General features: G+C 33.1%; 2 protein-coding genes across 2 annotated transcripts; one reads left to right on the forward strand and one right to left on the reverse strand.

Annotated features, from left to right (window-relative positions):
- The first annotated feature begins 2,340 nt into the window (after positions 1-2,340).
- LOC143556940 (sucrose transport protein SUC4-like) lies at positions 2,341-9,922 on the forward strand. Its single transcript, XM_077046145.1, has 5 exons — positions 2,341-2,980; positions 4,061-4,785; positions 6,143-6,206; positions 6,298-6,341; positions 9,563-9,922. The coding sequence occupies exons 1-5, from the start codon at positions 2,482-2,484 to the stop codon at positions 9,719-9,721; spliced, it is 1,491 nt and encodes a 496-aa protein (XP_076902260.1). The 5' UTR covers positions 2,341-2,481; the 3' UTR covers positions 9,722-9,922.
- A 3,379-nt stretch (positions 9,923-13,301) lies between these two features.
- LOC143556937 (protein DETOXIFICATION 48-like) lies at positions 13,302-15,758 on the reverse strand. Its single transcript, XM_077046140.1, has 2 exons — positions 15,606-15,758; positions 13,302-14,829 (listed from the first exon to the last, which is right to left on the reverse strand). Exons 1-2 carry the CDS (start codon positions 15,756-15,758, stop codon positions 13,324-13,326), a joined length of 1,659 nt encoding a protein of 552 aa, XP_076902255.1. The 3' UTR covers positions 13,302-13,323.
- Between the last annotated feature and the right edge of the window lie 663 nt (positions 15,759-16,421).

A 16,421-nucleotide genomic window follows, 5' to 3' on the forward strand; every position in this document is an offset into this window, starting at 1 on the left:
AAACAATATGTTAATCTAAAAAACACATAATAAAACTACAAGATCATTAAAAATGAGGAGGAAAAAAAGAATTATAGTAAATGGGCTGTGGACGAGTGAAATGTTCTTTTTTTAGCTATTTAAAACTCCAACTAATAACAAGGTAATAATTTAATTAAATAAAAACAAAAAGTTTACAAAATTTGTCTTAAGAAGACTTGAAGTTAGAATCCTTAATTTCAAAAACTGCATTTCAAGATTACGAAGGATTTTATTTTTGTAAGGATAGAGAGTTCACTAGATCATCTTAAACCTTTTGTTTTTTTGTTTACCTCTATAAATTTTATGAGTTCACCAAAACCGTTATATGTTATTTTAGAGGGTTTTTTTTTTCTTTCTAAAAGAGTGTTGCGGAGATAAATATTTACTAATATAGTGTTGCTATAAAAATATTTACCAATCAAGTGTTTTTAGTTTTCTCTCTCTTAAAATCATTAAATAGCTTTTAACTTTAACAAAAACAAACTTTTTTTATTAACAAATACAAACTATTTTAATATTTTAAATAGCTTATTTTGAATTTTACTAAATAATTATGTTTTTTTTTCTTTTATTACATAAACATGTATTTTATATAATAATTTAATATATAAAATATATAAAAATAATACATAAAATATGCCTCTTGATCTTTATTAATATAAAAAAAAGTGTACCTTTATTTTGTATCTTATTACATAAAGCAATGCCTTTATATATATAAGAAAATGTGTATTAACGAAAGAAACGAACGTGTTTAACAAATTGTACCATTATCTGAAAATATTATAGCATTTTTTAACAAATTGTACCTTTATTTTGTATCTTGTTACATAAAGCAATGTCTTTATGTATATAAGAAAATGTTTATTAAAAAAAGAAATGAACGTGCATTACATAACAATGTACGCTAGCAGAACTTAATATTTACTTTTTTTTAATAAAAAAAATAAAAATAATATGATTAATAGAATCTTTCTAAATTGTGAGACCTGCGAATAAAAAACATGTAAAGAAAAAAGAGATACAATTTTATTTAATAAAAAAAGTAGTTTAGAGAAATATTAAAACTAGTTTGTTTATAAAGTTATATGTTATCCAATGACATATAAATTTATAAACAAGAGAATTTATAACATTATGTTTATTATATTTGTTTTATTTATAAAGATCGAGAGGCATATTTTATGTATTATTTTTATATATTTTATATATTATTTTATTACTAGTTTTTATCCCCCGTATAACGGGGGTTGTTTTATATTATTTGATGATAAATTATTTCACATGAGATGTATAACCCGGTTTAAAAGCTATATGTTTTTTATGAGACACAAGACCCGTTTATTTTTTTACTATAAAATTGTTTTTTTTAATTATAAATAATATTTATGAAAGTTAATAATATACATATGGTTTGATGAGACCCAAGACCCATTTATTTTTTTACTATAAAATTGGTTTTTTAATTTAAATAATATATATCTTTTTTAAAATAAATAAGATATTAATTTTTAGTATATCTTATTTTATAGGATTTTTACATCAATAATTTGGTGAGAATAATTTTTTATTTAATGAGATGTTATAACCCGTTTAAGGAATATCTGGGTTTGGTAAGATCCATACCCATAAATTCAGGTCAAATGCATGAGAAGCTCCATTTAAAAATCAAGCAAATCCCGTTTAAGGAATATCTGGGTTTGGTAAGATCCATACCCATGAATTCAGGTCAAATGCATGAGAAGCCTCCATTTAAAAATCAAGCAAATCTGGTGACTCCAAAAAAAGGGGGAGCGACCACATCGCGATACATAGGATTTTTATGTCTTCGTTTATATATATTATAGATATAAAATACATGTTTATCTAATAATAGAAAAAAAAACAGAATTATTTAGTAAAATTCACAATCAGCCATTAAAAATATTAAAATAGTTTCTTTTTGTTATAAAAAAGTTGATTTTTGTTAAAGTTAAAAGTTATCCAATGATTTTAAGAGAGTGAAACCCAAACACTTAATTGATAAATATTTTTTGTAGCAACATAATATTTGTAAATATTTTTTCTACGACATTTTTTTGAAAAGTTTTTTTTTTTTATTTTAGACTTAAAATTTTAAAGTTAGCGAGTTCCCGTAAACCTGATCTGATGAACCCATATGATCCGCCCATGGGTCGTCGACTCCTCGAACTAGTTAATAGTTATACACAGGAAAGATATATAGGAAAATATCTTGTAAGAAAATGACAAAAACAAATACCATCATTGTATTCCTTGTCTCGTTTAAAGGTTTAAGAATCCCATATCATCAACTATGGTGTCTGTCAGCATCGTGTAACTTACTCTTCCCACCGATCCCACCACCACCACCACCGGAATAATAATAATAACAATAACACCAACTTCATCACTTGTATAATAATAATATTAATATTAATATTCCAACTCTAGACTTCAACCATGGTGGTGCCGGAAGGTCAACCTCAACCACCCCGCCACCGTCGAACCCCAACCGAACCACCACCACCACCATCCAGAACCCCACTCCGCGTACTCCTCCGAGTAGCCTCCGTCGCCTGCGGGATCCAGTTCGGGTGGGCTTTACAACTATCCTTACTAACCCCATACGTTCAAGAACTCGGTATCCCACACGTCTGGTCCAGTATCATCTGGCTCTGCGGACCCTTATCCGGGTTCTTCGTCCAACCACTCGCCGGTCACATGAGTGACCGGTCCACCAGCAAGTACGGCCGCCGCAGACCCTTTATTGTCATCGGCTGTGCTTCGATTATTTTGTCAGTGTTGCTCATCGGCTTTGCTGCCGATATTGGGGGGTTTCTTGGTGACGGTGAGAAGAAAACCCGAGCGATTGTCGTGTTTGTTATCGGGTTTTGGTTTCTTGATATGGCGAATAATGCCACTCAGGGTCCTTGTAGAGCTTTGCTTGCTGATCTTACTGGTATAAGTTTGTTTAATTGTTATTGTTCAATTTTGTTTATTAAAGATACATGTTTACAATTAAAGTTACTTAGACTCATAGGATTATAGGAACCGTGAATACACGGGTTAAGTTCATAGGTAGATACATTTTGGTGGTGCGGTTCGATGTGGTTTTGAACTAACACCAAACCAAAAACCGAACTTTGGTTTTTGGATTTATGAACCCATTCAATTTTGGTTTTTCAGTTTTTGTTTTGGTTTCGGTTTTTGCCATTTGAGCTTGAAAATTTTAGGCCGAAAATAATAGATTTAGGTATAAATAGTTTTGTTGATTATTAACTAATTGACTATTATACATTTGGCCAAAAATATTTGAGTTACATATTTATTAAATTCTTGTAAGTTACCTAAAATAAATATATAAAAATCTAGAAATTCGGTTCGGTTCGTTTTTTATGGTTTTTGTTACATGCAAAACCAAAACTGAACCATATTTTTTACAAAAACATAAAACTGAACTGTCGGTTTTTGTTTCGGTTCAGTATTTTCGGTTTGGATTTTTCAGTTTTCTCGGTTTCTTGCACACCCCTACATTTTGGACCCATAAGGCCTGCAGAATGACCTCGTGTCTTCAAACATGCTATTAGGAATTGTGGATCGTTCATTTTGTTTGATATATGTGCCGGGATTGTTGGTGTATGCTATTATTATTGTAAGTTGAATTTCTTGTCAAGGTCTTATTCGAATAGATACATTATTAATTAAACTGAATAATTGGTCCCTAGAAACTATTGACTTATGTGGTTCATGTTCGTTCGGTAGAGCTGTGAGATAATGACAATAACATACTATGTATTGTATTTAAATATTATTGTTTTTCATTTTTCATCAACTACATATTGTCATATTGAAATGTATAGAATGATAAGGACATCAACAACATATTAAAATGTGACATTATTCAGCTCTGTTTTTATTACTTTCATTTATTTGACAATAAAGATAATGTCTTTTTCTTACAAGATTAACGTTTGGGCAAAAAGTGTTTCGGGTCAAACGAATTATCACACATTTGACCGGTAACTATATATTTTATTAGGGAAGGACCACCGAAGAACCCGAGTTGCAAATGCATATTACTCCCTATTCATGGCGGTTGGCAACATTCTCGGCTATGCAACAGGAGCTTACAGTGCTTGGTACAAGGTTCTCCCGTTTACCTTAAACGCATCATGTGACATTAACTGTGCCAACCTTAAATCCGCCTTCCTTATCGATGTCATATTCATCATTTTCACGACATACATAAGCGTGACCGCGATCCACGAGCAACCAATAACTTCGATCCACGATGCCATTAATCAAGAATCAAGCCACCCTCAAGAAGCATTTTTTTGGGAGATGTTTGGAACGTTTAAGTACCTCCCGAGACCCGTTTGGTTGATTCTTTTTGCCACTTCTTTAACGTGGATTGGGTGGTTTCCGTTTACTCTTTTTGACACGGATTGGATGGGTCGAGAGATTTATGGTGGGGATCCGAATGGGGATCAAAAGTATAGTGATGGGGTTCGGATGGGTGCGTTTGGGCTCTTGTTGAATTCGGTTATTCTTGGGATAACATCCCTGTTTATGGAGAATCTTTGTAGGAGATTCGGCTCGGGTTTCATTTGGGGGATATCAAATTTTATTATGTTTATTTGTTTTCTAGCGATGCTTCTGCTTTCGTTTGTGGCAAGTAACACGGATTATGGGAGTGATGGTGTGCCTAATGGGATTGTGATCGCGGCATTGGTTATTTTTGCAATTCTTGGAATGCCACTGGCTGTAAGATTGTTTCTTTTGTTACAAATTCGATTCTTTTTTATGTTGTTTTGAAGGAAATTGTTGGTTTTTTAAGTTGATAGTTAGTAGGGTCAAAGTCAAAGATTGCAACGTTTTTAAACCGAACCATCTCTTGACTAAATTATATTTTTTAATACGTTTTAAGATGCTTCGTTTCGCTAAAGCTTTAATTTTTATGTAGTTTTGAAGGAAATTATTGTTTTTTTTTTGTTGATAGGTTTAGTAGGGTCGAAGTCAAGCGTGCAAGATTTTTTGACTAACCATGTCTTAACTAAATTATTTTTTTAATACTTTTTTAAGATGCTTTCTTTTGCTAAAATGTCAATTTATATGTCATTTTGAAGAAAATTATTTGTTTTATCGGTTGACAGTTTAGTAGTCACAGTCAAACCTTGCAAGATTTCAAACTGAACTTTTTCTTAACTAAGTTATTTTTTTTAATACGGTTTTGCTTGAATTATCATAGTGGATGATTAGTTTCATGTAGATGTGGCAAAACTGGCGGGCTGGTCAACAAATTAAAACGGACGCTTTTCGGTATATGTCAAAATGGATGGGGAGGGTTGGGATAGAAAATGAAACAATTAACGCATGGTTAGAATAATAGTATTATTACTATAAGTCTATAACTATCTAAACCTTTGAAAATAATATAAAAAAAACTATGTGTTTTCAATACGGGTCAAATTTAAAATAGGTCGTTTTCAGTATGGGTCAAAATGGACGTGGAGGGTTGGGTTGACCTGCAAACACGTATTGATCATTTTCTAATTAAGAAAATGAATAAATTAGTGCGTGATTAGGATTATAGTATGATTACTGTAACCATCTAAATATTTGTATTATTATACAAATTAAAACGGTCTATTTTTAATACGGAATGAAATGGGCGTGGAGGGTTGGTTGACCTGCAAACGCCTTTTGTTCATTTTCTATTACGATTTTTTTTATTACTATAACCATCTAAATCTTTGAATGAAATAACTTTGGATGGTGTATTTTAAAAACTAAAATTTGGACAACAACTAACCGTTTTGACCCTTTCTGCATTCTGCCAAAATTTTCACTTGACCCGTCTTACGTTTGTTATGGTAAAACACAACCCAAATAGAATTATGCTTAAGTATATGGTTTGAAATTGCCATCTCTAGTTTATTGGAAACCATTATAATACGAGGTATATAAAGCAGTCAACTTTTAGTCAAAAAAAGATTTATATTTTTGACCCATGGTCCTTTCTACCAAAACTCTTATATGACTCGACTGGCCCGTTTATTTGTGTTGAGAATCATGTTTCAAGAACTATATGAACTCGGCAAGTTTTTTTTATATGATGCAGGTTACTTATAGTGTCCCGTATGCATTGGTAGCCTCACGAATCGAGTCTCTTGGACTTGGTCAAGGTGGGCCAAGGAGTTATTTTACTTTTGTTTGTTATTTTTATTATTTCTGCACAAAGATTCTTGGTTCCTAAAGATATATGCTCTGTTTCAGGGTTGTCAATGGGTGTTCTAAACGTTTCGATTGTGCTTCCACAGGTATACTTAAATATAGTAGCTTGTTACACCCTTTTTTTACAAGATTTTTTTATGTGTTAATTTCCTAAATTATTAAAATTCATCAACCTTCAAAAACTGATTATTTGAACTTTAAACATCCATAAATATAACCTACAAGCCGTTTTTTTAAAAGTGATTATCTTATATGGTTCGTTTCTGGATGGAGCATATTAATTTGTATCATCCTGCTTACACCCTGAACATGAAGTTATTTTTTAAACGGTTAATTCAAAATTAAGGATATGACATTTTTTGGTTAGTGGGTTCAGTCATTGAACATGAACATGACTCGTATATTTATTCGTGTAAAAGACCTCAATCCTAACCTGTACATGGTTAGATTCGTGCAACCAATTTAACCCATTTATCTAATGCGTTAGATGGGTTGTAATCAAGTTGTAACTTGTAAACGTGTTAAATGGGTTGTAATAAATGGGCTGGCTAGTTGACTACGTGTCGACCTGTTTAATTAGGAGGTTCAACATAGGGGTTGTGAACTTTTGACGTGACACAGAAACACGACATGAACGTAACACGAAATTCATGGGTTTTGGTTTAGCATAAACAGATTCGGTTGTGCCCATGAACCCGTTTAGGAAAATGAGTCGTGTTTGTGTCAACCCATTTGTTTCACGGGTTGACCGCTCAACCTATTTATTTATTATATATATTATTTTCTGTCATGTGTTTTATGCCATAAATTAAATTGGTTGGGTATTTTATGTCAATATGTTGAACTTAAAAGAGAAATTGGTGTAAGATTTTATCATTAAAATGTAACAGTTTTACATACATTTGTATTTTTTTTGTTGTAAAATTGTAATTTTAAAGTATTTATTTGAGAAATATAATAAAAAAAAAGTTTGGGTTAACCCGTGAATACATGCTCGGGTTCATATGTATTACATGATTCTTGGGTTTGTATCACTTTTAGGTTCGTGTTTAGTTGCCACCCTTGATCAATATTGATCGAGGCTATATTGATACAAGATTGTGTTTAGTTTCCCCAAATAGCCGCGACGTATATGAATGATTAATCTTGAATTAGTAATAAAGTTGAGGGTTTATTTAATTATGTTTTAATTTAGGTATTTGAATTATAATATGTTTATGAAAAGTATGTCTTGGAGAGCAAGTTTAGTGAGTCTATAAATATGGTCTAGATTATTAGTTTTAAGAGAGAGAGTTGAGAGAGAGTCAAGGAGTCTCATCTCCATGTACGTTTGATAAGTTCGTGAAGTTCGTTTGGTATGTTTGTTTGATTATATGAAAAGAGTCGAGGGTCGTTACCACAATATCTCGTGTTCGTTGGTTTGATAAGTTTGTTTGATTCGATTGTTTGATCCGCCTACTGTGGATTGCATGCAACAACAACAAAAAGGTAGTGATATTTTTTTAATTTCGTGGGAGGATCGATAGGAAATCTGTGTGATTCAGGTTGAATATTTAAAGAAAGCAAATAGTTTGGTTGATTGGATTTAATTGGTGACTTGATGTGCGCACAATTAAGGATACTTTTTATTATTTCTCTTTCACAAAAAAGACTGTGAAAGCCGTGGTTGAGTTTGAATTTGTGAAGAATCAAAAGGAAGGTGTGGTTTTGATTATTAAGAAAAGAAAAGTTTGTTGTGTTTAGTTATTTATTGGAGATTGGTTTTGGGATCGGGAATCAATTCCAACTGAAATAGCAAACCGGAAAAGAAGGTAAAGATAGGAAATATATGATGATGATTGGAGGACTTCCAGTATTGACGAAATCGAACTATAAAGTATGGTCGACTAAGATGGAGGGATTTCTAAAAGAGTATGGTTTTTGGGAAGTTATTGAACCTACAGTCGGCGTAGCTGTTGATGAAAGGAAGATGTACACAGCGTTAGGGTTCATATGTCAAACCCTACCGGAAGACATCCTGGTACAAGTTGGCATACGTATGAATGCTAAGGAAGCATGGCGTGCTTTGAAGATTCAATTTATTGGATTTGATTATGTACGAAAGGAGGAAGATGAAAAAGCAGCTCAAGAAGCCGCTGAGAAAGAAAGATTTGATAAGATCGTTGAGAAGGAAAGATAGGATGCGATTGTTCAAGAAGAACAAACACGTAATAATGAAGCTCAAGAAGCTACAGAGAATGAAGAAGCTTTGCAAGCTGTTTTGAGAAGTGAAGGAAAAGAAAGGTTGAATGAAGAAAAAGAAAGAATTTCTTCTTCTTCAGAAGAAGAAAAGATGGAGAATCTTAAGGTATATTTTTATGACTCAAACAACCTTGAAGATGAGAAAATTGCTAAGATAAGTGAGCAGAAAGGAAGTAAGAAATCTGCTGATGATGATGATGAGAGGAAGGATATTGTACTGAATGAAAGGAATGATGCAGCTAACAAGTCTGCAGATTTAGAATCGTGTGTGAAAGTCAACAATCGAGCATTTGTTGATGAAAAGTCAGAACCGAATGAATGGTTGTGAAGAATTTCCAGAATGAAAGGTCTAGTGGGGTCTGATAAAGAAGGAATGAATAGCCCATCTGCAAGATTTGATGAGCAAATAAAGAAAAGAAAAGTGAGAAAGAAGAACGTGAAGAATGAAGTTGTATGTGAAATCAACGTGAGAGGTTTGAACGATGAACGTGAAGAACTTGTTAAACAGGTTTGTTACAAACAACTGAAAAGAAAGGGTAAAGATGAACCTGATTAAAATTGAAGAGTTGAGAGTGTTATGCGGGATTCAAGACCTTGGTGGTACAAAAATAGATGAACAATCCAAGATTAAGGGGTGAATGAAGGATTAATCTTGAATTAGTAATAAAGTTGAGGGTTTATTTAATTATGTTTTAATTTAGGTATTTGAATTATAATATGTTTATGAAAAGTATGTTTTGGAGAGCAAGTTTAGTGAGTCTATAAATATGGTCTAGATTATTAGTTTTAAGAGAGAGAGTTGAGAGAGAGTCAAGGAGTCTTATCTCCATGTACGTTTGATAAGTTCGTGAAGTTCGTTTGGTATGTTTGTTTGATTATATGAAAAGAGTCGAGGGTCGTTACCACAATATCTCGTGTTCGTTGGTTTGATTCGTTTGTTTGATTCGATTGTTTGATCCGCCTGAGCCAACAGTATATTAACAGTATATTCACAAAGGCTCTCATATATATATTTCAAGCTAACACACAGCAATCAAATTATATATAAACCATATTGTTTTGATAGATTGTGGTCTCTCTTGGAAGTGGACCATGGGACGAGTTATTTGGGTCAGGCAACTCTCCGTCCTTCGCTATAGCAGCAGCTGCCTCCTTTGCAAGCGGGCTCGTAACCATCTTGGCTATTCCTCGCTCTAGGCCCGAAAAGCCCAAAACCCGACAATGAAAGGAATGTTATTTTTTGATTCACCCGAGTGTACAAGCGTTATTGTTGTTGTATGATCATTTTGTTTTGTTTTTAGATATTTCTTTGTGACAAGGAGTCTACTGCAAACCAAATGGTCTGATTTCTGTGTATAGGATGCACTTGTTTGGTTACAATAATATTACTACCATGATACAAAAACTATAGTCTTGCAATGATTCTTGTTTATTTTTGTATGTGAAGTTTGTGAGGTATAAGTTTTCAAGAATCTTGATTCTATCATAGCATATGGACCCTAGTAACATTACTGTTTGTGTTACAACTTATGAGCATTGATGATCTGTACATGTATATGGGATCATGTAACTTATAATAACAAATTGAAATTGATGTTTCATATCTGTGATTGCAAAGGTAAAATCATCAATGTTATAAAATCTAGTTGTCTTCAGAGGTGCACAATGAAATTAGTGTCCCTAATTGATGACCGAGACAGATTGAACCGCCAGTTTGAATCCGATGGGTTCGGTTTGGAGGATTTGGAAAGAGGGGTTTGAAACCGGTGAGTCAAGATCGAATATGTAAGAACCGGTTCGGACTTTGCCACCATATTTTGGCATAAATAGGTATTGGATGTGTTGGTTAGTCACTTACGAGCCCATTCATTTGAAGAAACATGACCTTAAAGCCCATGTGGACTCGTGAGGGATATAAGAGGTCACGCACAGGAGCCTTCTTGGCAGCTTGGCACCCAAATCAATACAAGGACAAATCAAGCTCTTTAGATGCAAGGCTCGACCACTCGTGATCAATTCTGGTATAGGGTTTGTGATTTAAACATTTGTTTTTCTGGTTTTTTCGGATTGTTGAGATTAGATTTGTAGTCTCTTAAGTTACATTCTATCTAATTGTGGTTTTTCGGTTAAATATTCGATTTTGTTGGTTTGCTCATATTAACGAATTGGTATTTTCTTGCATAAAATCTATAAGGTTGTCTTTCAGTTACCACTTGATTCATAATACACGTTGGATGGAAAATGCTTTCAACATCATTTGATGATGCCCGAAACAACAGAAATTACGGTTGATAAATTAAAATTGAAATATAAAATGATTTCCAATGCCTTTTTTTTATGTACTAGATGTGTTGTACATATTATCAATTTGATGTTTGAAACAGATTCAAGACTGGATTTGTTTAAAATTAAAAAAAAATGCTTTTAGAAATTTGCTACATGACATTTCTAGAAAAACCAGAAGTAGACATACATCTTATTGAAAATTGTGTCACGAAATGAACTGGAACATACCTACTAGGTAGAATTCAACTTGTTAAATATTTGTAATCATTTTATGAGATATTAAGATTAGAATTGTTTCATCATTATTATCTTGTTGCAAGTGGCCGAGACCTTATTTCATTTGGAGGTGAGGGTTTGGCAAATATAACAGATATAAACGAGTTACTTGACATTTTAAAAATTACTTAAAAAATTATCAAGGTTTTTTATTTCACTAGTTCTTTAGTACTAGGTGAACTATATTTAATGCGTCAAAAGTTACGCGAGTTTAAAAATTATAATTGTATGTTAAAGAAATGGTAACATCGATAAAAACAGAAGTTCAAAGATTTATTAGTGAGATACATCCCTATTTTTGTTATGCCATTACATTGAACCCATGTTTAAATGCTTTCGGTATTGAATTGTTAATTTTAATCACAAACAAACACGAGGATTTAACATGGTTCGGTCTACAATGACTTAACTCCACAGGTGATAACTAAGTATTTGTTATTTGCCTAAAAACAACTACAAGTACATAGCATGATACGAATAGCAACTAAAATAGGGTTTGAAACATAGTAACAAGAAATCTCAAACAAGTTGTGCTTAAGACCAACCGCCCGCCTTTGCCTCCTCTTTGACTTCAACTCCCATAAGGAGTAGAGACTAGTTTCCATAAGTAGCAACTCGTTTCATTAGTTGTATCTTTCTTCATGAGTGGTATATATATAGGATGGAGTTAAAATAAGAAGTGAAGTGTGTCTAAAAAGTGTAAGAAGTAATATGGTGCGTTAGATATGTTAATCTGACGGTGGATATGAATAGTGTGTTTATTGTGCGGTGTGTTTTATTAGATCTAATGGTAAAAACACACTTTTTACATTTCTTAGGAAAAATCTACTGCTATATATAACTCTCCTCTATAGTAAACCTTTATGCTTTTGATTCATCATTAACATAGTTTCTTACTTTCAACAGCAACTCTTATACAACACTTGATTTCTTGCCGCCTCTTCTAATTGACCAATAACGGCGTGACGTGCTTTAACTATGAGAATTGACAAAAAAAAAAAAAAAAAAAAAAAAACAACGAAATGACAGAAAATCAACATTTTAATTCACTTTTTCTTATGAAAAACATACATTGACTTTTTGTTCCCTTAAAGTACACATATTCAAAAGCGGTCAATTACAAAATGGCAAGTTCCAATATTGGTTAAGAAGATTAAAACTTAGCACACAGAAAAACTTTGATAAACACTAAGAGTCCACGAAAAAGAAACAATCAAATGAATACATGTGTGAATGCTGATTGGACTTTATTTAATTTCATGTGATTTGATCTCTCCTTAGACTATCTCCGATGACAAGAAAAGGAAGCCCTTGATGTTATGAATCGATGACATGGATGAGAGAGATGAGAGAGACTGAAAAAAGCCATTAGCTAAGCGCTTACAAAAGGATAAGAAAATGATGTTTGTGAGTGAAGATGAGAGATCCATATAATAATGGCTAGTTGCAAATGAGAACTTTTGAGGTTGGGCGACGGATGTGACATTGGGCAGGTGAGAAGGACACATAATAAGAGCACCTTGCATTGTGGATAGTCTTATAATGTATTAGCTATAAAGGATGCCATTGGTACAAAGGAATGAAGGATATGTAAACTTGGTGTAATTAATATCAACTTAAAAGACCTGAAAGGTTAATACAAAAAGTATAGGGTAGTATGGAAGATCTCAAGGGGCAGTTATGGTGAAGATTAACCTGAAATTTAGAGACGTCTTAATTAACTTGGGCCAAAGTTATCTTTTTTATTTATTATTAAATAAATTAAAAATCTATTTTGATTTTATTTCTTGGTTTGAGTAGAAGTAGAATCCGGTATTATATAAACCCATCAATAGTTTTTGTTTTAATTATATTTAGTATCTCGATCTTGTTTTTTTTAATAAAAAAACCGCATACGATTTATGCAATATCATGTTTGTTTCTTGATTCATTTGATTGAATAAATTCAACAAAACTTAGTTCCATTAATTTATCACGTACCTTTTTCAAACACAAATCTCACATTTCTTTTATCAAAAATTTTTATGTGCAAAATCAAACTTGTAAGAAAGTTTACAAAATATCTAAATGACACCCATATTAATTTTCAATATCAAATACATAAATATCACAAGCCAACAAATAAGTCTTTTTAGGTGACAACTTTAACTTCTTCTTTTTATATTTTGACAACCAATTTATCATATTAAAGTTCTCCAATGGTAAATAACAGTGTTTAAAAAAAATCTGTATCCAATACTAATCATCAATTTTAGTAATCATCCATCAGTGCACAATAAGTGGATATGTTTCAATTGAAGAACAATCCACCTTCACCAACTCAACCTCCTTTTCCATGGAACAAACTGATATTATTTCTTCAAGATTTACTTCCTTGGAGGAGTCTTTAACCTCATCCTTATTAATTATCTCTGAAGATGATAATGATAATGGTTTTGCTAACTCGTTGGCTCTTTCAACCTCAACATTCCAGTCTGTTTTAAAAAGAACATAAAGCATCAACAATGCACATGTCACTTGAGCTGCAAACAATCCTAACCAAAATCCAGCAAACCCTAATTTAACAATGAATCCCATTAATATAGCAACCGGCATTCCCACTAAGTAAAATGACCCCAAGTTAATATTAGCTCCAATACTTGGTCTTGCACTACCTCTCAACACACCGCAACCCGCGGTCTGAGGACAGTTTCCAAGCTCACAAAGTCCAGCCACCGGCAATGCCACCGATGTCAGTTCAAGTATCTCCACATCCGTCGTGAAAAACCGCCCCCATTTGTGTCTCATCAATGTAGTAAACACCATGGCTGTAAAACCCATTATAGCTGCGCATATAAGCGAAACAATCATCGATATACGAGCCTTTGCCGGACGCTTAGCACCGAGTTCATTACCAACTCTTGTGGAAACCCCTAGGCTTAATGCCGAAGGGAAAACATAAACCAACGACGTCGTTTGGATGAGTATACCCATTGATGCCACGGTAGCCCTAGGGTTTGATAATAATCCACATAATATTATCATTAGTTCGTACCACCACCACTCTAGGCACACTGACACACATGTGGGGATTGCAAGTGATAGTAAGGTTGACCAACCGCGTAAACAGTCTAAGCTTGGTGGGACCCATGATTCACGGTGGATGCCCGAGAAATAAACGACGGTGGTGAGGAGGAATAATAAGTTTAGGTTAGTGACCACCACTGCCACTGCGACACCGGATACGCCCAATTTTAAATATCCTACTAGCAAAAAGTTTAACGGGACATGAACTATTATAGATACTGCTGAACAATAAGTTAATGGTAGAGTTATGTTTTGTGTCCGGAGATAAACACGTAGAGGGTGTAATAGGGACAACACGAAAAGATCTGGTATCGAAAACACGATGAAAGTTTGGGCTACGGTGGAGATTTGTTCATCTTGGCCACACCATATTAATATTGTCTTCATGTTAAGCCAAATGAAGGAAATTGGGAGAGATGTTGATAGGAGCAAAAGGACTGATCTTTGTAGAGTTAAGCCCAAGATTTTCATTTGTTTTGCGCCGTAAGCTTGACCGCAAATGGGTTCCATGCCCATGGCTAAGCCTGAGATGATGGAGTAACCGGTGATGTTGGCAAACCCGATGGAGAGGGATCCACCGGCGAGCTCAAGCTCGCCTAGGTAGCCGAGGAAAAGCATGGAGATCATGGCTCTTGAATATAGTAGTAAACCGGTTATGGCTGTTGGTCCTGAGATCTTTCCAATGGCTTTGATTTCCTCGAAGGCCTAGATGTAAGAAGAGTGAGTTAGTTAATGAGTGAAAAGTATTTGAGAAAGTATTGATGAGTTGCATAGTATAACAAAATCCATGTATTTTCAAGAAAGTTTTAAATATGCTTGTTATAAATATGAGAAAAGATTGTAAGCTCAAAGAGTAGGTTAAAACAGATTTAAGGATGTAACTTTCTATATATACTGGAAGGAAGATTCATGGTTGTGATGTACCCACGCGTTGCGACGGACTTTGGGCTAAGCAGTAAGCACCTTCGCTAATAGATTGTTGATGGACTAACAGACTGTTACGGATTTAGCCGCGGGTAAAAACCATTAGTTTTGTAGTAACTGATAAAAAGAAGTTTGTATGAAAAAAATGTCTAGTTGTATATCATGTAGAACTTATTAATGCATTTACAAAAAAAAAGTTGTGAATTATAACTATGGAAAAGGTTGGTACTTTAAAAGGAGTTGGATAACTTAAAATAATAAACTTTTTCTAACTGAAAATTCACATATAGATAGACAAGTTACAATATAACACATCAAATTATAAATTTGACACTTTAACATGCAAGTTTTTCACACTTTAAAGGTGTAAAAGATAAGATTGAAGGTGTAAAAGATAAGATTGAAAATGAAGTCATGAAACTTTTAACTTATAATATTGAGAAGAAAACCATTTATATTTGTAGAAATGTAATGCTTTTGTGCATTGATAGAGATAATCACTTAGTGTATCATAATGCCAACAAAAGATGCATGTATGCATATATACAATTTGTTACCTGAGATGGAGTTGGCCAACCATGAAGTCGGTGATGATTTTCATCCATAGATTGTGGAGAATTGTTATTATTATTGTTGTTGTTGAGATTCTTGAAAAGGGTATTCATGTAAACGACAACTTTGGATGGGGAAGATTGTGTTGGGTTACACATGGAACAATATTCTAGTTGTTTGGTAGATAGGGAACTAAAGAACCAAGTTATTAACAACTATAGAATATAGATAAACATGTTGGAGATGGTGAGCAAGTGTTTGTGTGTAAAAAAAACATAGACAAATTAACAAAAAGAAAGGTAATAAAAGAGATGTGGTAGAGGAAGTACAACCAATAAGCTGCTTGTGTTCTGATTTGTTGAGAGAGAGAGAGAGAGAGAGAGAGAGAGAGAGATGAAGAGTAGATTAAAGAATTGAGTGAATGATGTATATAGAGGATATGAGACTTGTATGTGTGTGTATATATATACATACATAAAAGGGTAGGGTCCTACTATTTCTTTGTATGTTTGATCTGTTAAATCACCATTTAATAAATTCAAGTTAGATTGTGTATCAAAACCGTCGGTTGAGAAACTCGTTTGAAACATTAAACATATTAATTAATTTAACACATTCACATATTTATTAATATAAATTGTTAAACTTCATGGCTGGGCCAACCAAACAATGATACATGTTCACTAATATAGTCTTATGTTTTCAAAATACCTTAGTATTAATTTATCTTGTTCTTGTTAGGAATATTTGTTATTAATATTATATCCACTTGGTAATCATAGTTACTAAGAATGACCCATATTAATTTATCTTGCTCTTGC

This window comes from Bidens hawaiensis, unplaced genomic scaffold (assembly GCF_021521415.1).
Source record: "Bidens hawaiensis isolate Kalapana, Puna unplaced genomic scaffold, B.hawaiensis_p1.1 tig00018759_1, whole genome shotgun sequence".
NCBI lineage: Eukaryota > Viridiplantae > Streptophyta > Magnoliopsida > Asterales > Asteraceae > Bidens > Bidens hawaiensis.

Bases quoted from the DNA above. Each gene is read 5' to 3' on its own strand.
- LOC143556940 (XM_077046145.1), top strand. From the start codon at position 2,482: ATGGTGGTGCCGGAAGGTCAACCTCAACCACCCCGCCACCGTCGAACC. The intron at 6,207-6,297 runs GTGGGCCAAGGA...GCTCTGTTTCAG, and splicing joins GTCTCTTGGACTTGGTCAAG to GGTTGTCAATGGGTGTTCTA. The intron at 6,342-9,562 runs GTATACTTAAAT...TTGTTTTGATAG, and splicing joins TTTCGATTGTGCTTCCACAG to ATTGTGGTCTCTCTTGGAAG.
- LOC143556937 (XM_077046140.1), bottom strand. From the start codon at position 15,758: ATGTGTAACCCAACACAATCTTCCCCATCCAAAGTTGTCGTTTACATG. The intron at 14,830-15,605 runs GTAACAAATTGT...TCTTACATCTAG, and splicing joins GTTGGCCAACTCCATCTCAG to GCCTTCGAGGAAATCAAAGC.